Here is a 26,611-nt window from a genome sequence, read left to right on the forward strand (position 1 = left end):
TTGATTGTGTCTTTTATTTTTTGTTTGGTTTTGGGTTGATGTTGGTTGTCCAGCGCCTGGCTCCTGGCTGGGTTTTTTTTTTATTTGTACTATGATGACTGGTTTTTATAATGGAAGTTTCATTTGCTATTAAAAAAAAAAAAAAAACTCCACCACTCGAATTAACTCAAATACACAACTTATAAATCCATATTCATTAGAATATTAGAATATATGTAAATACTAGATTAGAACCCCGTGTATTACACGGGTTGAATAAATGTAAGAGTTAATTACAAAGATAGTCCTTGTGGTTTACCAAAACTAACACCTTTGGGTACTAACTTTTTTTTTTTTTTTGTAACATGTTCGGGGCTTATGGTTAGAAAGATTTTTTTAACAATAGATAAACCCGTGTAATACACAGAGTTTTTAAAGATATAACATTTTTTTTATCATCTATACTATATAAAATTAAATTTATTACACAGAGTTTTTTTTAATATAACTTTTTTATTATTTAATATATAAAATTACATTTCTTCCACCCATGAATACACAAGGTTTTTTTTTTTAATATAACTTTTTTATTGTTTGTTATATAAAATTACTTTTATTCAACCCGCACAATACACGAGATTCTTAAAGATATAATTTTTTTTTATTATTTAATATATAAAATTATATTTATTGTCAACTTCCGTTAAAATTTTCTGTTAAGTTTTGCTTAAATGACCAAAATGTGCTACAATAACATTTGATTTTAGGAATAATTTTGTAATTTATACAAACTGAAACTGGAATTATATATTAAAAAATTGCATTTTGTAAATTCCCAATTCCTTCATCATCACCGGAGTTCCATCCATAACCATAGAAATTATATATTAAAAAAATGTAGTTTGTAAATTCCCAATTCCTTCAACTTCGTCGTTATTATCTATAATTTTAATTTTATAATTATCTTATAATTGATATCAACTAGCAAAATTACACCACGCTTCGCGGTGAGAACTTAGCTGGTATCATTTTCTTTCTTTACGGTAATAACACTTGCAATAGCAATTGAAGGGAAAACTCATTGCTAGAGTACTTTTGGATCAAACGAATAAAAAATGAAATGTAAAGAAAAGTAAAAAAGAAATAACTTTTATAGAACTTATTTTGGATAGCTTATGCTCTCACTCATTCACATTCACAACAAAGAAAATCTTTAAAAAATAAATACTATTACAGAAATAATAATTTAAATAACATTGAGTTTGACATATAAATTTGTATCAAATAATTTAATTGTATGAATTATCTCTTTATTAAAAACTTTTAGTTTCATAAAATAAAGAACAACACAAATATATGTATTTATTATAGATATTTATTTATACCTTAAGCCTGTATAAACAAAAAAGCAAAAAAACATATAATACTAATAATAGACGTAAAAAGAATATGATCTGATCATATTTAGAAAAAATAAAAAATTAACTATTGTAATGACTTGGGAGGAAAGGGTGAAAAGTTTGGTGGCTAAAACTTAATAAGTCAAAAGTAAACTATTGTTCACAATGTTTGAAATCTATTATATATAATAAATATGATATGAGGGCTTGGAAAATGATGTGGCATCACCTTAGGCATTCTAGAAATTGGTTTTGGCTCCAAAATTTCGGGTCTTTTTTTTCTTCATATGGGTATACACGGGATCCGGATTTTGACCCGGGAATATATTGTTTCTAAAATTTTCTTTTCATTCAAGAACACTACAGAACTCTTTTCTCTCTATCCCCCTCTCAAAACCCTAGTGCCGCCTCTTCTTCCTTCGTCTCATTTTCTCTAAAACCTAAATCTTTAACATCGCTTAATCGCTGTTACCACCACAAACTTGGATTATCTTCTTATTTTTGGTGGTGGAGACAACCGACTTAAACCCTAAGTTAAGGTTCTGATGATTCGAACAAAATGGAAAGAGCTTTGTTTGAGAGGTATGTTATTTTGGTTTGATTTGCATTTTCGTTACATAATTAGGTTAAATTTGTTCGTTAAGCTGTTGATTTTGATTTTGATTGAACATCATCTGTTATATCTTCGTACTTATTTTGTTTAGATGTACCATGAAACTTGGATCTTGATGAGGTATCTTTCGTCTTTGAGGATTCGATCAAAATCAAAATCAATTTGAACTTTGACATTTTTATATCAATTTGAGTTGAACAAGTTACACATCTCTACTAATTAAAGGATTAAGAAATATCACATAATTTGTGATTAGACTCCTAAAATTACATATACTCATCTTGCTTTTGTATGTCTTTATGACTCTTTACAACAAGAAAAATTTTAAGAAACCGAATTTAAAAATTGTGGTGGAGAAAAGGGAAAGAGGATATTTTAGAGGTTAAAGGTTGTAAATTTAATTTTCCTACCCGGAAAGTTTCCGGGTTATAACCTAGTTAATACTATATATATAGTAATTATCTATAAAAAATATAGCTTCAATGAATGACATATGTATTTCTATTGGTTTCTTTTATTATATAGGATAGATAGATTGTGTCATTATTGTAAATAAATATCATTATGAAATAAAGAGTAAACTGCAATTTTACCCCTGAGGTTAGGGGGCATTGGCATGTCTACCCCCTTAAGGAAATAATTGCAATTTTACCCCCCACTGTTTGGGGTTATGTCGCAACCTTACCCCCTGTTAACAGATTCTGTTAGTCAACGTTTGTTTTGATTATTATAATGTGTGAAAAGTCATTTTTGCCCCTGTCTTATTAAAATTATATAAAAAATCAAGATTCATGTTCATTAGTTCATTCTTTTCTTCATCATCAGTTCATCATCAACGAAACAAGTTCATCATCATCCAGATCAACGAAACACAAAATCAACGAAACAAGTTCAGATCCACAACACAAATCACAAAATCAACGAAACAAGTTCATCATCATCATCCTCATCATCATCAGGTTCATCCTCATCATTATCAGGTTCATCATCATCATCATCAGTTCCTTCTCCATTCAAAACCCTAACTAACCACCAACAAATCCACCAAATGTATATTCATCCATCATCGTCATCTTCTCCATTTCTCCGGTGACTGAGTTGCCACAAAAGATATTGACTGCTGTTCTTCAGATTCAACACTCATGGTTTCCTGCATCTTCATCGTCACCTCCAAATCTCCTCTTGAAGTTGATCATCGCCATCTTTATTGGGCGTGGATCTGGTTGCATCAAACACATAGTTGGATCTGGTTTCATGCAGGTTTCCTGTAGGTCATCACCACCACCACCTCCTTCTCCATTCAAAACCCTAACTAATCACCAACAAATCCAACAAATCCATGGAGAAGATGACAATGATATAACAGACCCGAACAGGAATTAATACCTGATATAACAGACTCAAATCAAATCACAGTCTCAACCCGCCGTTAACGCTGGGACTAGCTTACAATCCCAACATTATTATTACCTACATCTTCTTCCATCATTCTCAAATCAAATCACAGTCTCAACCCGCCATTAACCCGAACAGGAATTAATACCTGATATAACGCTGGGAACACTTGCTGGTGTTAGTTTCTCTGAATTTTCTGAATATGTTATGTTTTCATCTTGTTTCTGAATAGGCGTCCTCTCCCGTGACAGTTGCAGGTCATCAAGAAGAAGGGATCTAGGGTTTAAAGTCGGTGACCGCTATGAACTGAGTGACGGAGTTCAGATTTGGATTTGGGTTTATTTGAATTGGACTGGGGTTTGTATGGTAGCGATGGGGATGGAGATGGGTTTATGTATGGTAGCGATGGGGATGGAGATGGAGTTCAGATTTGGATCCTTTTGGTTTCTGTTTGTGAAACGAAGAAGAAGAAGAAAACGGCTGTTGAACATTATCTTAGGGTTAGGGTTGTTTTGTTTAAATAATAATAATAATAATAATAATAATAATAATAATAATAATAATAATAATAATAGTAAACTGCAATTTTACCCCCTAAGGTTAGGGGTCATTGGCATGTCTACCCCCCCTAAGGAAATAATTGCAATTTTACCCCCCACTGTTCAACCTTATGTCGCACAATTACCCCCCGACGTCAAAGTCAATGTTATCTTTAAACGGTCAAAGGGCATAAAGGTAATTTCACCATTTGGATATTTATAATCCCCCTGTACTTCTCTTCCACCATCCTTCTTACCCCCTAAGCTTAAGTCACTGTACTTCTTCTTCTTCACCCACCAACGATCCAGCTCCACCTCCACCTCCATTGCTCCGGCGACCACAACGTCAACACCCACCGGCTTCCACTCCAGCTCCGGCGACCACAACGTCAACACCCACCATCTTCCACTCCACAATGAGTGAATCGCAGAACCCCATGCTTCCACCTCCACTTCCGGCGTCCACTCCAGCTCCGCCGATGCAACTGGCTGCCGGAGACAACCACCAATCCTCCTCCTCCCTATTGTCTCTGATTTCAGGTATAAACATCGATCTTTCTGAACAAGTAAAAAACAGGGGGTTATTGAAACATCGATCTTTTTGTGTTTGCAGTGGACATGAGGATTCGGTGGTCACTCCGATCGATTGTGGTGTCCGTGGTGTTGAAAATGCGGGGCCGCCCTTTCCTGCACTTCCAGTTTCCCCCGCAGCAGGAAATGGTTGTGTAGTTGATGTTTTATATATTAAGATCTTTTGGTTAAATATATTAGGATCTTTTGGTTTAATACTGATCTAATTGTATATATACTAGAATCTTTTGATTTAATATAATGTGCCTAGTTATGACCAATGTTTACAGGTAATGTGTTATTGATAAGCCTTTTTTATACTCTGATGATGGTATATTGGTGTTCTTGATACAGGTTAGGATCAAAATGTGCCTAGTTATGATACAGGTTAGGATCAATATGATGGTATATTTGTGTTCTTGATACAGGTTAGGATCAATATGATGGTATATTTGTGATGTTTGATGTGTTGATAACTTGATCATACAGGTTATTGATAAGTTGATCATACAGGTTAGGATCAAAATGTGCCTAGTTATGACAGGTTAGGATCATAGTTGTGATGTTTGATGTTTTGATACATGTGCAGTTATTGATCATAGTTGATGTTTGATGTTTTGATAACAAAATTCACAGTTATGACAGTACATGATCTTTACATGATCAAAATGTGCCTAGTTATGACAGTTACATGATCTTTCAACTCAAAATGTGCAGTAGTGAGTGTGCTTAATCAGTGAATGTGATAACAGATTCTAGTGCAGCAGGAAATGGTTGTTAGTGCAACATACCTGAATGTGTTAGTACAGCATACATGATCAGATTGTTAGTGAATGTGCAGCAGGAAATGGTTGTTAGTGCAGCATACATGATCAGATTGTTAGTGAATGTGCAGCAGGAAATGGTTGTTAGTGCAGCATACTTGAATGTGTTAGTACAACATACATGATCAGATTGTTAGTGAAGTGCAGCAGGAAATGGTTGTTAGTGCAGCATACATGAATGTGTTAGTGCAGCATACCTGAACACATTGTTAGTGCAACATACATGATCAGATATGCTTGATTTGGACAGGTATGCTTGATTTTGAACAGGTATGCTATGCTTGATTTCAGAAATCATAATTAGGTTAGATGATTTAAGAAATAAAACAAAATCACAGTGAATTGATTCAGAATTAGGTGTTTATATGATTAAAATCACATTACGTGTTCAAAAATCACAGATTTTTGATTATATAATCATAGATCAGGTTTTTGATTTTGGCGGGAAGGGTTTTGGAAGTTGCAGGGGGTAATGTTGTGTATTAACACAGAGTACAGGGGGTAATAAGAAAGGAAAATTAGTAATTTACCAGTGGGGAGTAATTGTGCGACTTAACAGGAATGTTGGGGGGTAAAATGGAAGGGTAATATAGTAATTTCAACTTAGAGTTAACAGATCTGTTATTGACTTTGACGCCGGGGGGTAATTGTGCGACATAAGGTTGAACAGTGGGGGGGGGGGGTAAAATTGCAATTATTTCCTTAGGGGGTAGACATGCCAATGACCCCTAACCTCAGGGGGTAAAATTGCAGTTTACTCTAATAATAATAATAATAATAATAATAATAATAATAATAATAATAATAATAATAATAATAATAATAATAATAATAATAATAATAATAATAATAATAATGATTTGGCAAAATTACCTATTTACCCTTTGACTCAACCCTTGTTATGTTGACTGTTAAGCAAAATTGACTCCGAGGGGTAAGGTTGCGACATAACCCCAAACAGTGGGGGGTAAGAATGCAATTACTTTCTTAGGGGGTAGACATGCCAATGCCCCCTAACCTTAGGAGGTAAAATTGCAGTTTACTCTGAAATAAATAATAGTCAATGATTCTAATCTTATATAATTAGTTGAGACGAGAATAACAAATCTGGAGATTATTGCCTACTTTCATGGTATCAGAATCCGGAGATCCTCCCTCCTAAAAAGTAAAAACATAATAAAAAGAAACAAAATTTTGAATAATATTTGGTTGATAGAGTGATTAAGATAAATGAAACCAATTTTTAAATAATTATATTCGATTGAGTAGGGATGATAAGAAAAACGAAACGATGTTTTTGAATTTGAATAATATTAAAAAATATTTGAATGGGTAGTTTACATATCTTCCACAATAATATATGGATCTGTGTATATATCTTCATATACGTCCATATATACATACCTGTAGGGACAAGCCTTCCTCTCCAAATTGGCATCTACAATGGCTGAAGCTATGGACTTTAAACAATCAATCAGGGATCAAACCCACGTCTCAACGACACTCGCAGCCCACCTTCTCTCCAAAAAGCACGACTCTAACGTTGTTTTCTCTCCAGTTTCGATTCATGCCGTCCTCAGTTTACTAGCCCAGGGTACCACAGGTCGAACACGCGACCAACTCCTCGCTTTCCTCAAAACAAATACTACCCATAACCTCAACTCTCTTTATTCACAGTATGTGTCCTCTATCTTTGGGGACAGTAGCTCCACTGATGGACCTCGGTTGTCCTCTATCTTTGGGGACAGTAGCTCCAGTGATGGACCTCGGTTGTCTATTGCAAACGGGGTTTGGGTTGACAAAACCCTTTCTCTGAAGCCTTCTTTCAAGCAAGTTGTCGACGACGTTTATAAAGCCGTTTGCAAACAAGTTGATTTCCAAACGAAGGTCAGTCCTAACTTTTTTTTTTCTTTTTTCGTTTTTCTATCAGAACGTAGATAGTTAATTATCCGATACAGTATATTTTGTTTATGGTATATATTAACCAAGTCCAAGTTTTGTGCAACTTTTAGTGGGTAAGTTTTAGATGATGTTTTCTTGGTTTACCTCAATGAATGATCATGATAGTGTCGTTTCAAAGATTGCTCACTATATAATGTTCTATGGATGATTCCTATAATTAGTGTGATATAATTAATCTTTGTTTTTGATTATCGAAGGCTGCTGAGGTAGTCGATGAAGTGAATTTGTGGGCTGAAAGGCAAACAAATGGCCTTATCAAAGAACTCCTTCATGCTGATGAAGTAAGCAGTCTCACAAGACTCATCTTTGCAAATGCCCTCTACTTCAAGGGAACATGGAGGGACCCCTTTGACCGAGAAGCGACAATAGAATCCGATTTTCACCTCCTCGGTGGAAACAAAGTTCAAGTTCCCTTCATGACCGACAACGAATTCAAATTTGTGTGTGAATATGATGATTTCAAAGTACTAGGTCTTCCCTATTTACGAGGTCAAGAAAGACGTGAGTTCACAATGTACTTTTTCCTACCCAATGCAAAAGACGGCCTTCAATCTTTAGTACAGAAAATTGGTTCCACATCTGACTTTTTAGATAGTCACATTCGAGGTCAACAAGTAGAAGTCGGACGCTTTTTGCTACCAAAATTTAAGATCGAATTCAGGTTTAAAGTTTGTGATATGTTGATGGAATTAGGGCTCGTATTGCCATTCACGGGTGAAGATGGTTTGACTGAAATGGCTGATTCGTCTGCTGGTGAAAGGCTTCATGTTTCGAGCATTCACCAAAAATCTTTTATGGAGGTGAATGAAGAAGGTACAGAAGCAGCGGCCGTTACATATGAGCAGTGTTATGGTTGTGCGTCGGATGAAGAGGAGCCCAGGAGGGTGGATTTCGTAGCGGATCATCCGTTTTTATTTGTGATAAGAGAAGATGTGACAGGGGTTGTGTTGTTTGTGGGACAGGTAATTAACCCGAGTGTTGGTTAAAACATATTATCATGAAGATGTGACAGGGGTTGTGTTCTTAATAAGCCATTTCTATTTGTGTTTGCTATTGACTTTTGTATCATCTGGTTTTTGCACTCCTCAAACACACTTATAAAATAAGGCTAAAACTATTGGGACACCAAGGCTGTCTATTTGCACACTTAATGCACACTTAAGGTTTATATACGCTGCGTATAGAGCTATACGCAGCGTATAGGTTGCATGAAATTCAGCGCCTGGCTCAGCAATCACAGGCACAGACAACTTGGGTTTATATACGTTGCGTATAGCTCTATACACAACATATATAACCATCAAAATTTTGTTTGGATATTTTGGTGTATTTGTGTTGTAAATTCTCACCCGGTTCCAATGCTAAATCGCTTAAAATATAAATCGTTAATGTTATACAGTTAATATTATGTACCGTTATTTTTTTTTTTGAAAAACGTATATACGGTTCGAATATATTATATTGTTATCGTTTAAATTAAATTATTATACCACGTCTAGTGCGGTTCGAATACTATAAACGTTTAAATATCATACCGTATTATTTTTAAATACTCGTGTAGGGTTCGAATATATTATACCGTTTGAATATTATATCGTTTAAATTAAAATACTATACCAAGTATGGGTGCAGTTCGAATACTATAACATTAAATATTATACGGTTAAATATTTTGAAGTATTCGGGTACGGTTCGAATATATTATACCGTTTCAATACTATTCCGTTTAAATTAAATTATTCTACCAAGTCTCGGTGTGGTTCGAATATTACATCGTTTAAGATTTTTATACCGTTAATTTTATTAAATTACTCGGGTATGGTTCAAATATATTACTGTGTTTCCATACTATACCGTTTCAATTAAAAAATTATACTAGTTTTATATTTTTTTTAACGTTAATTATTTTGAAATACCCGGGTACACCGTTCCCATAGTATACCGTTTAAATTAAAATACTATATCTTTTGTTATGTATGACGTAGCACGATCTCTCCCCATAGGGCGAGCTACATAAACCGGATCATCCAAAATATCAAACTCAACGTCCAAATCATTTAAATTAAAATGGGAACGTGCATCCAAACCTACGTCAATGGACGATACGCTCTTCGGCCATTTGGGTTGTGGCTCCCGCATGTTCACAGACGGGACAAGATGCCACTTTGTGCTTTTCCTTAAAATTTGTCACGGTTGATCCTTGTTTAAACATGCAGCCTTTATCTTGTTTGTAGGTTTTGTGCGCCTTAATATGCAAATCAAATCATTTGCACCACGCTCGGTTGACCGCCGCATTGGTTGATGAGGTTGTTAAAGATGGCATTAAAGGCAGAAACTTTTCTATGTATTTCCCTTCATTTTCCGGAAATTTGATCTGAATTGCGATAAGGATCGTGTTCTATGATATTGTGAAAGGCAGAAACATAAATAATATATTAAGAATATAATATATAAAAAATGTAACATATTAAAAAATAATAAATAAAAATGTAATATATTAAAAAACATAACATATTAAAAAACATAATACAAATATGAAATTCTAAATAATACCGGTCGTCGGATCCTCCTAGATGTCCACTTAAGCCCGAGCCAAAGTGTTCTCCTCCACAGATGTCCACTACTCCGCTATTCCTTCAACGGGTGGGGCATAGTCTGCCTTCTTTCTATGCTTTCTTTTTGTTTTACTTGCGATTAACCTGGTTGTTTTGATTGTACCATGTCGGGTTGAGTTTCGGGTATGGCGGTTTGTGAACCTTGGGTGTTTAGTTAGTATTGGTAATAAAATTTCAATGCTATGGTTTGTGGTGACTCAAACTCAGGATCTGCACTCGGCCGAGAGTAGGTAGTTATTGGGTTGAGAGTTTAATGTGTTGGGAGTATTCGGTATGCTTTAGCATGGGTTGTTCGTGTCTATGTTGCCCCAAGTAAATTTGATTTTATAAAAATATGTGGAGTTTTATAAAATGTACAAAGTGATGGAGATAAAAGAGAGTTGGAAGTGGGTGTTTGGTTTGAAAAAAATAATAAATGGTATAGAGGTTATATATAAATTTTGAATTGAGAATTAATTAATTAATTAATTTTACTTTGAACACTGTCATGACCATTGGCCATGAAACCCACCACACAAACCCTCCCGCATGTCATGAACTCTCTCTTGCCTCCCCTTTCTCACCCCTTCCGCCGATGCTCCCCGCTCCTCCATGCCGGGTGGCAGGGGTGTTAAACGATAGCATGTGGTCTAATCGAAATCAAAGAAGAGGGGGATAACAATATTGAGAATTAGCACTGAGGTAAATGTATGACTTCAATTATTGTCATAATTGTAAATTTAATATTATGGGACCGGGTATGTAAGTATATCTAATCTAAAAAAGTAGCATGAGGGTATAACATTTGGTTGGTGGTTATCAAAATGTAATATATAACTAGTAGAAATTCTCACGCTTTGCGGCGGACGTTTAGTTCGTCATAATCTAAAGCAATTACATAAATTACTAATTGTTGTTAAGTTAAATTTAAGTTTAACATTAAAAAGAAAAGAATCATTAAATCCTTTAGAATCATTAAAATCATTAAAATCCTTTAAAAACTCATATTCAGAAACATAAAAGTTCTTAACCTTCCTAGAGCATGACTTGTGGTGGCCAATGTATAGAAAAAGAATTTTGTTGTTGCCACTGAATGACAACCCTTCTTATTGACTCTCTATTATCAACTCCCTCAACTCTATTTTTTTCAACTAATAAAGTCTGATGATAATAGTGTAAATAGCACTTTAAATCTGACCAATTTGTATACTATTCCTAAGACATCTCATGTTTTGTTATTATATAGAATATATTATTTATTATTATACTAGTTTAGTTTCCCATATGACACACGGGTATAACAAATAATATTTATATAAAGTTAAAAGCTATAACTAAATAAGATAACATATTAGTGTAAATAAGTGAGAAATCTATACAATATATTAGAATTCACAAAACATATAAAAAATTCATGAATCTCTAAATATCTCCTTACATACAACATTGACTATTTTATTTGTAATATTGTGGACTCTATAAGCATTGTCGGTAGTATATTGTCGTCTCTATAAGCATTGTTGGTAGTACAAACTGCAAGATAATAAAAATGGTTAGAGCGTTAGAAACAAAAAAGTTCCAAAACACGTTAATAGCATACATATCTAAGGTAATATATATCATACCATTTACAATGTCATATAAATGAGTTATTTCATTCTAACGGTCATCGCCTACATAAGAATTAGCCATTTTTATAGGTTTGTTATTTCATGTGTGTTTTATATTTTAATAAAAATAAACTGTGGATAATAAAAAAAACTTGGATTACTATTAATGTGAAATATTTCCTTTTAAATGTTTTTTATGATATTTATCCTGGATAAAACATAAATATGTAAATAATTTAAAAACAAGTAAACAAAAAATATTTTTTCATTCGCATGAATGGTAAATAGGAATCACGCTAACAAATCATCTATGTTTGGATTAAATTCATATGTTTAAACTATTATTTCTAGTTTTTTTTCTATATATTCGTAACATAAAATTATTTTTTATCATTTTTATTTGGATTTTGCAAAATAATATTTAGATTAGATTAAATTCATAGGTTTAAACTATTATTTTCTGTTTTTGCAATATATTATTTATTATTATATTTACAAGTTAAAATTATTCTATGATTTGGTAAGTTAAGTTAAGTATTTTATAAAACTTAATTTAAAGAAACCAAATTTAAGACAATATTTGCTTTGTGTTCATTGCGTAGGGGATTAAGAAGAATAAACACAATTTAAAAAATACTAAAAAGTTGATAATTTAGAATGAGTAGGGCTATTAATAAATAGATTAGAATCACCCCTTTCACCATTTCATCTTGATAATTTCTTCTTTTTCTTCCAAGTCCATCAATGGCTCCTATTTTCAGCCCTTCTATTTTCAACAAGAGTAGCATGGTAATTTGTTTTTTAAAATTTCAAAAAAATACGAGGGTTTGGCATTGCACTAAGAAAGCATTTTTTTTTTAAATAAATTGAAAAAAGCCTTATTAAAAAAGTAAAAAATAGACTGAGTGTTGCACAAGAACCCGAACTTTGATAAGTATTTTAAAAAGTATGGTAAATTTATTTAACTAGAATTGAGACCCGTCGCAATGCGGCGGGGATTCTTTAGTTATGACTAAGTCAATTTAGGACCCGCAGGTTATGTTAAACCTGTCAAACGGGGAAAAATAGACGATGTAAAAACGTTCACCCACACCCGCACGTTGCGTCATGTTAACTCGCAAAATTTAGAATGAAACGGAAAAAAGTTAAACCAAAGACGCATGCTGCGATGCGTTAAGTCACAAAATTTAGAACCAAGCAAAAAGCGAAAAATTTGCGGAAAATGAAAACTGTAAAGGAACAAAGTTGAAAGTAAAAAAAGTTGTGAGGAAAGATTGCAAAAGATAAAAAAAATTGGGTTAAAAGTAAAAAGACAAATAGTTTTGGGTTAAAAGTAATTTATGAAATACTTTTGGTTGAAAAGTAAAAAAAATCAATTTTTTTTTGGAAACCTCCAAAGCCAAGATTACGACAACCATATGCATAACGGTTTTTTCTTTGGAAAACCCCCAAAGCACACGCCGCGTTGCGGCGGGGCGTAAAACGGTGTCAAATAGAACTAATGTCACACAACGGTTATCGACCACCAACACTGACTCGACCTAGGCTCTGCGTGTTGTGACGAACCTGTCAAACATGAAAAAATAGAGGTAAAAATGTTGAACCACACATGTACGTTGCGTCGTATTAACTTACAAAATTTGAAACAAAACATAAAAAAGTTGAACCACACTTGTACGTTGCGTCGTATTAACTCGAAAAATTAAGAACTATAAATAAACCGAAAATTTGCCAAAGATGAAAAAGTAAAAGTGACAAAAGTTGTGAAGTTAAATTGCAAATAATGAAAAGTTTTGGGTTAAAGTTAAAAAAACAAATTATGTAGTGTTAAAATTATAAAAGGTAAAAACCTTTGGGTTAAAAGTTATGAAAAGTTTGGTTTAAAGTTAAAAAAAACAAATTATGTAGGGTTAAAATTACAAAAGGTAAAAACCTTTAGGTTAAAATTAAAAAACTCTTAAAGCACATGTTACAAGTAGTTATACACAAAAAGTTTGCTTATTTATATATACTAGAATTATTACCCGCCGCATTGCGGCGGGGATTCATTAGTTATATATCATATTAGATGAAAGTAAAATGTTTCTTATATAACCGTGAACCTGTGTGTAAAACAATAGAAAAGAATAACCAAGTTGATCTCTGACTCACGCGTTGCCACAGACCTATCAAACGGGGGAAAATAGACGCGCTGCAACAGGCCTGTCAAAGGGGAAAAGACAGATGAAAAAACGTTGAACCCCACACGCACGTTGCGGCGTTAAAACTCGGAAATTTAGAACGATACGTTAAACGGAAAACTTGCGAAAGATGAAAAGTATAAGGGACTAAAGTTGAAAATTAAAAAGTGTTGGGGTTAAATTACAAATGATGTAAAGCTTTGGGTTAAAAGTAAAAAAAAACTTAAAGGGGTTAAATTGCAAAAGATATAAACTTTTGAATTATAAGTGAAAAAATCAAACTTATCAAAGGGTTTAAATAACCAAAGAATGAAACTTTGGACTCAAATTGACCAAGATTGAAACTTTAGGGTTAGAAAGGAAAAATCCAATTTTTTTTGAAAACCTCCCAAAACCAATGGTACAACTTCCATATGCACATAAATGTTGCTTATTTATAGTTTATAATTTATAATAGGTTGGGTATCAAGAAACACAATTATAAAAGTAAAGTCATAATAAAAAGAAACAAAATTTTGATAAAAAAAGTATCTTTAAATCGTTTAAAAAAGTATGAGATAAAAATTAAAAACATAACAAAAACAAGAGTTAATTACACAAATGGACCATGTGGTTTATAGCTAGTTTTGCCTTTGGATACTAACTTTTTTTAACACATTCAGGTTTTAAGGTTTTAATTTTGTAACACCTTTGGTTACTCAAACCAAAATTAGTTAATTTTATCAATATAATATAATGACTAAAATACCCTTCCATTTTTTAAATTTTATCAATGTAACACCTAATTTTATTTAAGTTTAAATCAATTTTACAAAAAAATTTTTGAATTAAAATTATTTTTGTATATAACAATTTTAAAATTGTTCTCACTGCTACACAGAGTTTTCGAGTTGAACCACCACCTTCACTATCCACCATCTTCTCCGTCTTCACTGACACTCTCCATCACCTTGATCATCTCCGCCATTATAACGACCACCGTTTCAACCTCGACATCACATCATCTCCCGTTCATTGACATCACATCGTCCACCATTTTCGTTAATCCTCCGTTCTCCATCATCATCATCAGCTTCTGCATTTAATCTACCATCCTCCACTGTCACACAGAGCTCCACGACAACCACCGTCTCGTTCACAACACTTTACCATCGTTGTCCATCATCAGTTGATCATCATACATCACACACCTCCACCATCGTTAACCTCAGTTAACCTCAGTACGTTGAGTTTTCGGGTTCGAGTTTCCGAATTCTGAGTTTACAAGCTAAGTCTGTTTTCGGTTTTCGGGATAAGCTCTACTCCGATCACTGTGCACCTTTCGTTTCACCAACGTACTCTCATCACCATTCAACATGAATCATCATCATCCTCGTTCACCTTCACAGCCACGAAGACCTCCGTCAATCACCATTTCGCTAAACTAACACTACCGCTACACCTCCGTTCACCGGTTAGAAACCTGCAACACATCATCGTCATCCTCACCTCTGACGGCCACTTTCTATCTCCGATACCCAGAATTGCTGCTCATAACCACCAGCTCCTCTCCGTCCATTAACAACCATCATCCCCGTCGAACCACTTCCAACCTACGCCGTCGAACTACTTCCAACCTATGCCGGCCACCACGTAATCAATGCTTGTAGGGTTTATTTAATAATCACCGTTTCGAAACATATAGCTAGTCAAAACATTTTAAAATTGTCATAGACAAAAATAATTTTAATTCAAAATTCTTTGTGAAATTGATTTATACTTAAATAAAATTAGGTGTTAGTATCAAAAAGTGTTACACTAATAAAATTTAAAAAAATAAAAAAAGGGTATTTTAGTCATTATATTGATAAATTTAACTCATTTTTGTGTTAATACCCAAAGGTGTTACAAAATTAAAACTATAAAATGTAAATCTGTTAAAAAAAAGTTAGTACCCATATATGAAACTAGCTATAAACCATATGGTATATCTGTGTAACTAACTCTAAAAAGAAACAAAATTTTGAATAATAATTGTTTGATAGAGTGATTAAGATAAATGAACACAATTTTTATTCGATTGAGTAGGGATGAAAAGAATAAGGAAACGATGTTTTTGAATTTGAATAATACTAAAAAAATATTTGAATGGATAGTATACATATCTTCCACCATAATATATATCTTCATATACGTCCATATATACATACCTGTAGGGACGACTGGACGAGCCTTCCTCTCCGAATTGGCATCTACAATGGCTGACTCTACGGATTTTCAACAATCAATTAGGGATCAAACCCACGTCTCAACCACACTCGCTGCCCACCTTCTCTCCAAAAAGCACGACTCCAACGTTGTTTTCTCTCCAGTTTCGATTCATGCCGTCCTCAGTTTACTAGCCCAGGGTACCACAGGTCCAACACGTGACCAACTCCTTGCTTTCCTCAAAACAAATACTACCCATAACCTCAACTCTCTTTATTCACAGTATGTGTCCTCTATCTTTGGGGACAGTTGCTCCAGTGATGGACCTCGGTTGTCTTTTGCAAACGGGGTTTGGATTGACAAAACCCTTTCTTTCAAACCTTCTTTCAAGCAAGTTGTCGACGACGTTTATAAAGCCCTTTGCAAACAAGTCGATTTCCAAACGAAGGTCAGTCTAACTTTTTTTTTTCTTTTTTGGTTCTTCTATCAGAACGCAGATAGTTTATTATCCGATACAGTATAGTTTGTGCAAGTTTTAGTAGGTAAGTTTCTAGGTTTGCGTCAATGATTGATCATGATTAGGGGTGAGCATAAAACCGATTTAACCGAATCCTAACCGAAATAACTGAAAAATCTGAACCGAAATAGCCGAAGGTTCAGTTATTTATATTTATGATAACCGTATGTTGCGGTTCAGTTATGGTTATTCTTATTTTAGTAACCGAAAATAACTGAACCGAACCGAATGTTTTAAACATGTCCGAATCCATAGAAGCATAGGTTTTTAAGTTAGTGCTTAAATGTTGAACCATGACCCAATCCATATGTTTTTTTTTTTTTTGTGAAGTGTTTAAGTCTTTTAACCATGGCCCAACCTCACTGAATTTAAAACTCTAGCCACTTTGTGTTCGTATGTATGCTTCCACATAACACGTGTCTACATTGAAGCCCAACTTTAGAAACAATGTGGTAGTGAAATATAGTTGACGAGCTTTAATTGTGTATATATATTTTTTTTTGCGAATTAAATTTGTATGACTCACATATTTAAAGCCCAACTTTAGAAACAATGAAAAATCCGACCAATAACGGAACCGAAACCGCATTAACCGCCAATAACCGAAACAACATTAACCGAAACCGAACAATTTTGATTTTTTGATAACCGAAGTGTGCGGATATGGTTTTGGTTTTGGTTTTGGTTTTAGGCAATAACCAAACCGAACCGCAACATGCTCACCCCTAATCATGATAGTGTGGTTTCAAATATTGCTCACTAATTAAATATTCTATGGATGATTCCTATAATTAGTGTGATATAATTAATCTTTGGTTTTGATATGGCTGAAATATTATTTATTGATTATCGAAGGCTGCGGAGGTAGTCGATGAAGTGAATTTGTGGGCTGAAAAGCAAACAAATGGCCTTATCAAAGAACTTCTTCCTGTTAATGGAGTAAGCAGTTTCACCAGGCTCATCTTTGCAAATGCCATCTACTTCAAGGGAACATGGAGGGACCCGTTTAACCCAGAAACGACAAAAGAATCCGATTTTCACCTCCTTGGTGGAAACAAAGTTCAAGTTCCCTTCATGACCAACAATGAATTCAAATTTGTGTGTGAATATGATGATTTCAAAGTACTAGGTCTTCCCTATTTACAAGGTGAAGAAAGACGTCAGTTCACGATGTACTTTTTCCTCCCAGATGCAAAAGACGGCCTTCAATATTTAGTACAGAAAATTGGTTCCACATCTGACTTTTTAGATAGTCACATTCGAGGTCAAAAAGTAAAAGTTGGGCGGCTTTTGCTACCAAAATTTAAGATCGAATTCAGGTTTAAAGCTTGTGATATGTTGAAGGAATTAGGGCTTGTATTGCCTTTCACGGGCGAAGATGGTTTGACTGAAATGGCCGATTCGCATGCTGGTGAAAGGCTTCATGTTTCGAGCATTCACCATAAATCTTTTATGGAGGTGAATGAAGAAGGTACAGAAGCAGCGGCTGTTACATACGAGGAGGTGTGCGGTTTTGCGTTCAATGAAGAGAAACCCAGGACGGTGGATTTTGTGGCGGATCACCCGTTTTTGTTTGTTATAAGAGAAGATGTGACAGGGGTTGTCTTGTTTATGGGACAGGTAATTGACCCAAGTGTTTTGATTTAAACGGTTGTTGAAATCTTTATTATCATGAATAGATTGTCTTTTGTTTTTTTTGTTGGACTCTTAAGCCATTTCTTTTTGTGTTTGCTATTGATTTTTGTACTAAAAGACTATTGCATCTTAAGCCATATATTTAATTCAAAATAGTGATTGTTGCTGCTCGTTGCGACGGAAATGGTGGATGTGGTTAAATCTCATCTATACATCATTGCTGCTACGTTACTTGATAGATCCATCCAACTGAACCCAAACTCAAGGAGCAGTCATAAATAATTATTTTGTAGATGTTTTTTTATTCTGATTTTTATTAAAGTATTATGAATTTACATTGAGATAGTTGGTAAACGGGCAACACGCTGCGCCGCTACCCCTTTTTGAATAGCAAAACTAAGCCTTTTAAAAACTACGTCCATAGATCTCGGGGTCATAACATTACTATGCATGACCCTTTGAACTCGACTAAGTAGTTCCACAGCCTCTGGCGCCAGAAAACCAAAAATATCAAAAGCAAATGGGAAATTGGTTATGAAGTCGGTTATGGTTCAGTTTCAGTTAATTTCGGTTATTAATAAAATTTTTTTTAACTAAAACTAACCATGTTGGAGTTAACTTGCAACTTTTTTATAAGAGAACCAAGACTTCATTTTTTGTTAAACCACCGATATGAGATCTCTTTTAATAAAATAAACTATGTACTCAGTGTTATACAGAAGATTCATACGATCATATAACACCTCAAAACTTCTTCAAAATAAGGGCATCTACGTCAACATCGTTTTGTTATTAACATACTTTTTATCTTAGTAAAAAAAAACCTCTACATGGTTATCGTAAAACATAAATCCACTATATCGAATTATAAGCTTAACATTACAAGTTCGGTTCGGTTTCGCTTATATCGGTTAACCAAAGCTTCATAACCGTAACCATAACCGATTGGTCGGTTAATCAATGCTTCATTGCCATAACCATCGGTTATGCTGGTTATCGGTTAAAATCGGTTCGGTTATATCGGTTATGGTTCGTTTATCGGTTATGACGAATAATTTGCTCACCCCTACATGTAATTATGAGTAGAATCAGTTTAAATTAGGGCTGTTCACGAGCCGAGCCGAACCGAGCGGACCTTTGCTCGTGCTTGGCTCGTTTACAAACCGAACCGAGCGGAGCGGCTCATTTAAAACCGAGCATCAAATCAAGCGAGCATTTTTCGAGCAGCAAAAATTCCGAGCGAGCGTCGAGCGAAGTTCGAGCGATTTGGACAACCGTGTCGCCCAATTTAAATTTACTGAAAGAGATAGTGACAATGTTGGGTCTCAAGTTTTTATGTCTTTAAAAACATGCACATTTCATGGCATAAAAATTTTCTTGTGAATAACAATATTGTGGCTGACGAGGCGATGATCATATTGCACGAACAATTATGTTGAGAGTCGGAGACGATCGACTTAGGGTAACGACATGAAACATTGAGGCGATGAACAAGCTGTCGTTTATCGGTTTAGGGTTTAACTTTTAGTTTTGATTTTATTTTTTTTATTAGTGTGGTTGAGCTAGTACGTATAGACATAGTTGTAAATTTGTATATAGTTAACCAAAATCTAATAGATTGGTACATATAAAACTATAAATTTAATTTATATTTAAGTATATATGTATGTGTAAGTGTGTGTATATTTTATATTTGTGTATATATATGTGTGTATATACATGATTATAGATGTATGTGTATATGTATATGTATATGTATATGTATATGTATATGTATATGTATATGTATATGTATATGTATATGTGTATATATACTAATTAAAATAATAATTCGAGCCGAACCGAGTCGAGCGAACCTTTGCTCATGCTTGGCTCGTTTACAAACCGAACCGAGCAGAGCGGCTCGTTTACAACCGAGCGTCAAATCGAACGAGCATTTTCCGAGCAATTTCCGAACGAGCGTCGAGCGAGCGACGAGCGGCGAGCGATTTGAACAGCCCTAGTTTAAATAATCTTGAGTTTAATGTAAATATTTAAAATCATTGTTAATAAATTTCAATGAAGGAGTATTTTAATTGCTTTATTAAATATATAAATGTCAATGATTACAAAAAAAAAGTTGAATCACGTATATTATATTTTTTTTACAAGAGAATAAATTTTTATTCAATTTTCCACAAAAAACTTGCCAAATTACATCAAAATAGAAGGTAGACGGGCAACAAGCTGCGCCGCCACCCATTTCTGAATTGCAAACCTTAACCTTCCAAAGACAAACCCCTGCCCGCCTGGGGTTGAACAATTGCTGTGGATAACCCGTTGGACCCTGGTCAAAAATCGGATAGCTTCTGGCGCTAGGGAGCCAAATGTATCAAAGGCAAAAGGGACAAAGACATGTTGATTCTCTGTGCAAGCTTTAGCGTGTTTATCCACTTTCTTTGATTCTGCCTTTCTTGCTGCTTGTCCAGCTACAAACCTGTTTTCCCTTAAACCAACCAAGGGGAAACTCCCGTAAGGTCCACACAAGCATGTTTCCCCCCAGCCCAGCCAAAGACAAGCAGACCCGCTAGTCGCAGAGTAGATCTCCCTTCCATAGGGTCCGTGAGAAAATTCACAGGAGCCTCTTTCTTAGCAGAAATCCCAGCTCTTCTTAGTATGTCCCACAAAGCATCCCGAACCCAGTCATGCCGATATTTGAATCCAGGGAGATCTTTACAATGAACTGCGTGTTCCCCATATTTATCCATACAAGCTTTACGACATATCGGGCAGGTTTCATCTTCCGGGTACATAGGGATCATCAACCGATATTTGAGAATGGCTCTGTATTCTACTGCAGACATGCATTGTCCCAACCCCTCAATCGGGATGACGGTCAAGAAATCCTGAGCATGGGGACCCTTCAGGCACTCAAACACCGCCTTCTGGCGGGATGACAAATCAAAAACTTCTCCTAGGCTTTGAGCGATTTTGCTAAACAGAGCATTCGCCAAAGTTTTTTGTGGCTTCGAGGGGGCGGTGTCCTTATTAGAGAAACCGCTAATATCCAAGTCTGGGAGAGAGACATTTAAACGTTCAAGCGCCTGCTGATAATCCGAGTCAAGCCCGACGACCCCACTATTTCGAAGGATATGATCCTGTATATTATATTGAATCCAACCAAAGTTTTTAAACCTTTAGCACCAACTGAACCCTTACATAATTTAGTCATCTTGAACCCTGGTTTCTCGACTTCATAAATCATAATCGATGTAGCATTTATCACAACTGTAAGTCTGTAACCACCGACCCATCGGGCTTGAGCTCAAGGCTGAAAGTGGGCAGCTAAGTGATGCGGAAAGATTGGATCACATCAGCAGTAAAAAGAGGCTCCTGGAGATTAATTTGGTTAAGCGGTTTGATCTTGTGCAAAAGACGAGGGTTAAATGGGTCATGGAAGGGGACAAGAACAACAAATTATTTCACGGTATGATCAAGAGTAACGAGGCGAGGTCAAGAATTAATGGTCTCTCGACTAATGGTATGTGGGAATCAGGTCTAGAGAGAATTAAACCAGAAGTTTTCAACTTTTTTGCTGACAAATTCAAAGAGCATGATGTCAAGAGACCAACGTTGGTGGATCTGTGGCTGAATTCTTTGTTTGGTGAAGACAGATTGGCTTTGGAGTGTACTTTCTCTAATGAGGAGGTTAAAAACGCCGTTAGGGCCTGTGGCAACGACAAGGCGCCTGGACCCAACAACTTCACTTTTAAGTTTCTTAAAGCCTTTTGGGACATTTTAAAGAGTAAATTACAAAAATCGTCCTTTATGTTTACACTGGATTGCAAAGTATGTCCTTTATCTTTAAAGTTGACGGGATTTATACTTTATGTTTGCAAAACCTTGCACACGATGTCCTTTAGCCATAACTCAGTTAAATTTTAATGCTAAATCAAGGAATATTGGTAATTTTACTTATATATATATATAGGAAAAGTGTAAAATACAATATGGCTAAATGTACATCACGTAGGACAAAGTGCGTGATTATGTGTATAACGTGCGTGATTAATGTTTTCCAACATGCGTGATTTGGGTTTTTTAGTTTATAACGTGCGTGATTTTCAAATGAACGTGCGTGATTTTCAAATGAACGTGCGTAATTATCTGTCGTGCGTGATGTACGTTAAGCCATATTATACGTTAACTGGCCTCTCTCTCTCTCTATATATATATATATACACTAATTACTTTCTCTCTATCCCTCATATCTCTCTCCTCCTTAACTCTTTCTCTTAGCCACACCATCATACCACCACTACCACCACTGCACCTCCACCCTTGCTGCACAACCCCCCCCCCCACGCCCAGTCACCGCCATCCCCTAACCCCAACCTACATATTCAGATTGGAATAAGCTAAACCAAACACCCTCGAAATGGGGTTTTGGGGAAGTTGAAAGCTCAGACGAGACAACATGAGAGGAGGCAGTAGAGGGAAGGGTTGGGTGTTAACCCCCTCTGCAGCCCATGATCTCTAATTTCCCCTAAATATTCAACACCCCTTCTTCCAGATTACATCTGGGATTGAACTCGGATCTTCTGATATTCATATCGGTTGTTGTCTTGAATGGGGATTGTGCTTGTTGACTGTCTTACTCTGCTTCTTTTCTTTTACCGAATACCACCGATCTATACTCCGGTACTCCGGTAGCCGTCATCTTCTCTGCCTGGAAGTCACACTCACACAAACATGGCTCCCTGTAAAGTCCTATGCTGGTATTCTCTCTCTTTTCTAGAGTTCCGTACATTATGTACATTATGTACAACACGCATCGAAACTTGTACTCCGTGTCTCCGTCCCCAGCCACTGCCTTATCTCTCGGAGTCCAGGTGAATTCTAACAACATATCCATTTCATCCTTCTGCGTAATGATTTCATTCTTAAAGTTATCGTAAATATTGCAAGTTAGGAGCATAGGGTTCCATTCGAGGCTGAGTTGTTATGTCTATTGGATCCGTAAATTAAGAGCATAAGGTTTGAGCTGTCTTTTCTGTTGGATCCACCGAGGATAGTTGTGTATGTTCAGAGGAAGAAGAGGCTGAAAGTAAACCTATTTTGCCTTTCATCTTTTCGTTTTTGAATGAATGTTTTAATTTTTTTTTGTTTTATTTATTAAATATATTTAAATAAATAAGTAAAATTACCAATATGCCCCGATTTAACATTAAAATTTAACTGAGTTAGGGCTAAAGGACATAGTGTGCAAGGTTTGGCAAACATAAAGTATGAATCCCGTCAAATTTAAAGACAAAGAACATACTTTGCAATCCAGTGTAAACATAAAGGACGATTTTTGTAATTTACTCTATTTTAAAGTTTAACTTTTAGGAGAGGTACTGAAGTGGGTGTGTGTGTGTGTGTGTTTTCGTTCGAGCTTTTTAGGTTAGGGGTTAACATTTCCTACTTTTTAGATGGGCTTTAGATTGTGATTATTATCATATGTGTATGTATCTGTTGCCCTAGGGTGTTATATATGTTTTATTATGCTATGGTACCCTGTCACCACGTATTTTATGACCGGTAGATTTATATTCCTAAATGTCTAGTTTAGATTGTTTGCATGCAGTTTGGTTTTGATCCGGGGGTCGTTTTTGGAAGCAGCCTCTCTATCCATATGTGTGAAAGCACCGGATCGATGACGAACATCAAACATTGCACTTGATACAAGACATGAAGAACAAAATAGGGTAGATGAAGAAGAAGATGCAAGACAAACTCATTCATTTCAATACAATCATCACAGATTACATACCAAACGAGTATACATCATCTTCTACAAGCTGGTTTAGATCACAAAGATCTAAACCCTAGCTTTCTCTCACTAACACATAGTCTCTCTCTCTCTAGAATTCACACCAGGAGAATCAAGTTAGGAGAGGAGCACCAAGCTTTCAAGAGTTGCCCTAATCTACACAATACACACATATATATAGGCTAGGGACTAAACCCGGACAAAACACATTGTCCGGGATACAAAACAATACAATAACCGAAACACTAGAAAGTCGTCCGAATGCCTTCAGCAATTGATAATCTTCATTATGATAGACTTTAACTTGGAGTTCTGCTTTGGTTGACACAGAACGGATAAGCGACAGTTACCCGGCTGGAACTGCACTTACAGTCTCCCCCTTAACTATTGCATCAGTTCTGTGTGGCATCGATAATCTTCAATCACCGGATACTGCACTTACAGACTCCCCCTTGACTGATGATATCATGCATGCTTTCAACTTTAGCTGAGACTTGATCTTTTAGGTAGAGCACAGCGATCTTCAACCCTTCTAATTAAAGACTTGCTGACGATCACTTAAGGCCGCTTTGAGAAACCCGAAGAATCCAACATCAAACACTGTAGATCCTCCCCCTCAAACTACTCCCGAATCAAATTAACGCGAACCGACCTACAACCACATGTAGGAATATCGCTCGATACATTAATCTTCAAACCTAACCGGTAGCAGAAAGAAACATTGGATTTCCAATGCCCAACCTTGAACACTTCAAACTTCACAAAGACATGAAGCTCAGTTCGATAAGTTAATAACCAACTGAACTTTGTAAAAGTACATCCACCATCTTAATCAGAGTCTTCAACCGAGTGTCTGAAATCATTTCATCTCGAATCTTCAAGATCCAATCTCGTATCTTCACAAATCCACCAATTACCCGATGACTTTTGTCTCTGATCTCCCCCTCAATCTAAGAACCCCTATTTCGAGAATCCGATCAGTCACCCACTTGGAAGAGGTACCAAGAAGACTAATCTTCTCTACTCTAACCGGCATACGATAAAGGCATGACCTTCAACTACTTGCCAAACGAACAATTTGCTTCATCACGTCAACACTTGATTGAACCTCGAACAAACTTGACAAAACTCAATCTTACACGAGCTCTAACTTGCTTCATGTTTTAAACACTTCGCCACTGGTAAGATTAACACTAAGTTAATCTCAAAGATAGTAAACATGAACTTGTTTCGATGTAGCACTACGAGCTTTTGGTTTACAAAGAAAATAGGAATTTCAAAATTTTTACTCCCCCTTTTTCTTTGTAAACAATACAAAAATCCAAGCAAGTTGTATTCTCTTCACCTCCTCACTTGATCCGGACAACATAAGTACCATAAAACTTTTCGATAATCTGAAACCGACTTCAAGTTTCCAAACTACACATAATTCTGACTCTTAGTTAGTTATCCGGTACCCCAGGTAACCCGGAATAACTAGAAAAACTCGGAATATGCACAACTTGAAACTTCCGAACAACACAACCTTCTAAGTTCAGCTAAAAATCCGGTACCCCAGGTAACCCGGAATTCTAGAAAATTCGGAACTCGTAAAACCCGAAAGCTCTTGAAACCTTGAATCAGATCATCGGAATAGTACTTAGAGTACAAAGAAATTCAGAACAAGCAAAGAAATCCAAAAAACCCATAAATGAACAAAGTCACCCAAAATCCATAAAGTCACCGAATCTGGAAAGCCCATATTTCCATTACTAATACCATTCTTGGACTGAGTAATGCAACTAGTTCCAACTGAAACATTCTGAAACGTTCTGGCGTGGTTGCTGTAAAATGACGATGTGAATTCTTGAGTCGTCGACGGAAACCTAGTTGTCGGAACTACCATATATCACGGTCATCGTCTCCTCCGTTCACCATATCAGAACCACTTTTAACTATCATCAACGACCACCAGAAATGAACCAACACCCCACCGATAGGATTCTACTGCCGTTGACGTAAATGACACTTGAAAAACCTTTTCACGATATTCAAAACCCGGACATCAGTTGAATTGCTGAAGCTCGGAGAAACAGCGAAACGCGGAACGATTTATTGATTTGAAAACTCTGATCGGTTTAATCACAACAGTCTGAGTTTAGTGTTTGGATCTGCTACAAAAGGACTTCAAACTCGGAAGTTTCAAAACACAAAACCTCCGACCTCGGAACTATATAAAAGGTCGGACCATTAATAAGTCGGACAAGCATGAACAAAAGTCGGACCATTAAAGGTTTCAAAAGTCGGACAAGCATGAACAACAAACGGAACATCAGGAAAGCTGTGACTAACAACGTATGTTGGTCCAAAGCTGTGACTAACAACGAGTTTTAAAGTCAGGAAAGCTCGGACAGAACCTCAGAAAACTTGGAACATCAGGAAAGTGTGACTATGCATAACTGTTTAAAACTCGGAACTAAAGAAACGATGAAAACTAGGATCACGAAGAAACTAATAACAATGTTACTAAAGCTCGGAAACAATGTTGAACTGTTTAAAAGTCGGAACAATGCTCAACTGTTTAAAAGTCGGAACAATCCTGAACTGCTTAAGAGTCGGACCATTAACATGAACTCAGAACTGTTTAAAAAAATCGGACCATTAACTCGGAATTGTTTAAAACAGGAAATAAAACTCGGACTTGACTGTTGAATGATTAAACTCGGACTTGACTGTTAACGAACAAAATGCACAAGTGATTCAGAGTTTTGAAACTCGGACAAAAATTAATGTTGAAGATTAACAACACAAAACTCGGACCCTTTATCTTTGT

General features: G+C 35.6%; 2 protein-coding genes across 2 annotated transcripts; both read left to right on the forward strand.

Moving 5' to 3' along the window:
* Nucleotides 1-6,764: 6,764 nt before the first annotated feature.
* LOC110905381 (serpin-ZX) lies at nt 6,765-8,385 on the forward strand. Its single transcript, XM_022151175.1, has 2 exons — nt 6,765-7,207; nt 7,480-8,385. The coding sequence occupies exons 1-2, from the start codon at nt 6,776-6,778 to the stop codon at nt 8,266-8,268; spliced, it is 1,221 nt and encodes a 406-aa protein (XP_022006867.1). The 5' UTR covers nt 6,765-6,775; the 3' UTR covers nt 8,269-8,385.
* Nucleotides 8,386-15,847: 7,462 nt separating this feature from the next.
* LOC110895493 (serpin-ZX) lies at nt 15,848-18,171 on the forward strand. Its single transcript, XM_022142821.2, has 2 exons — nt 15,848-16,301; nt 17,226-18,171. Exons 1-2 carry the CDS (start codon nt 15,903-15,905, stop codon nt 18,015-18,017), a joined length of 1,191 nt encoding a protein of 396 aa, XP_021998513.1. The 5' UTR covers nt 15,848-15,902; the 3' UTR covers nt 18,018-18,171.
* Nucleotides 18,172-26,611: the final 8,440 nt, after the last annotated feature.

This window comes from Helianthus annuus, chromosome 2 (assembly GCF_002127325.2).
Source record: "Helianthus annuus cultivar XRQ/B chromosome 2, HanXRQr2.0-SUNRISE, whole genome shotgun sequence".
Classification (NCBI taxonomy): domain Eukaryota; kingdom Viridiplantae; phylum Streptophyta; class Magnoliopsida; order Asterales; family Asteraceae; genus Helianthus; species Helianthus annuus.

Excerpts from the sequence above, each read along its gene's own strand:
- LOC110905381 (XM_022151175.1), top strand. The coding sequence starts at position 6,776 with ATGGACTTTAAACAATCAATCAGGGATCAAACCCACGTCTCAACGACA. Across the intron at positions 7,208-7,479 it reads AAGTTGATTTCCAAACGAAG|GCTGCTGAGGTAGTCGATGA; the intron begins GTCAGTCCTAAC and ends TGATTATCGAAG.
- LOC110895493 (XM_022142821.2), top strand. The coding sequence starts at position 15,903 with ATGGCTGACTCTACGGATTTTCAACAATCAATTAGGGATCAAACCCAC. Across the intron at positions 16,302-17,225 it reads AAGTCGATTTCCAAACGAAG|GCTGCGGAGGTAGTCGATGA; the intron begins GTCAGTCTAACT and ends TGATTATCGAAG.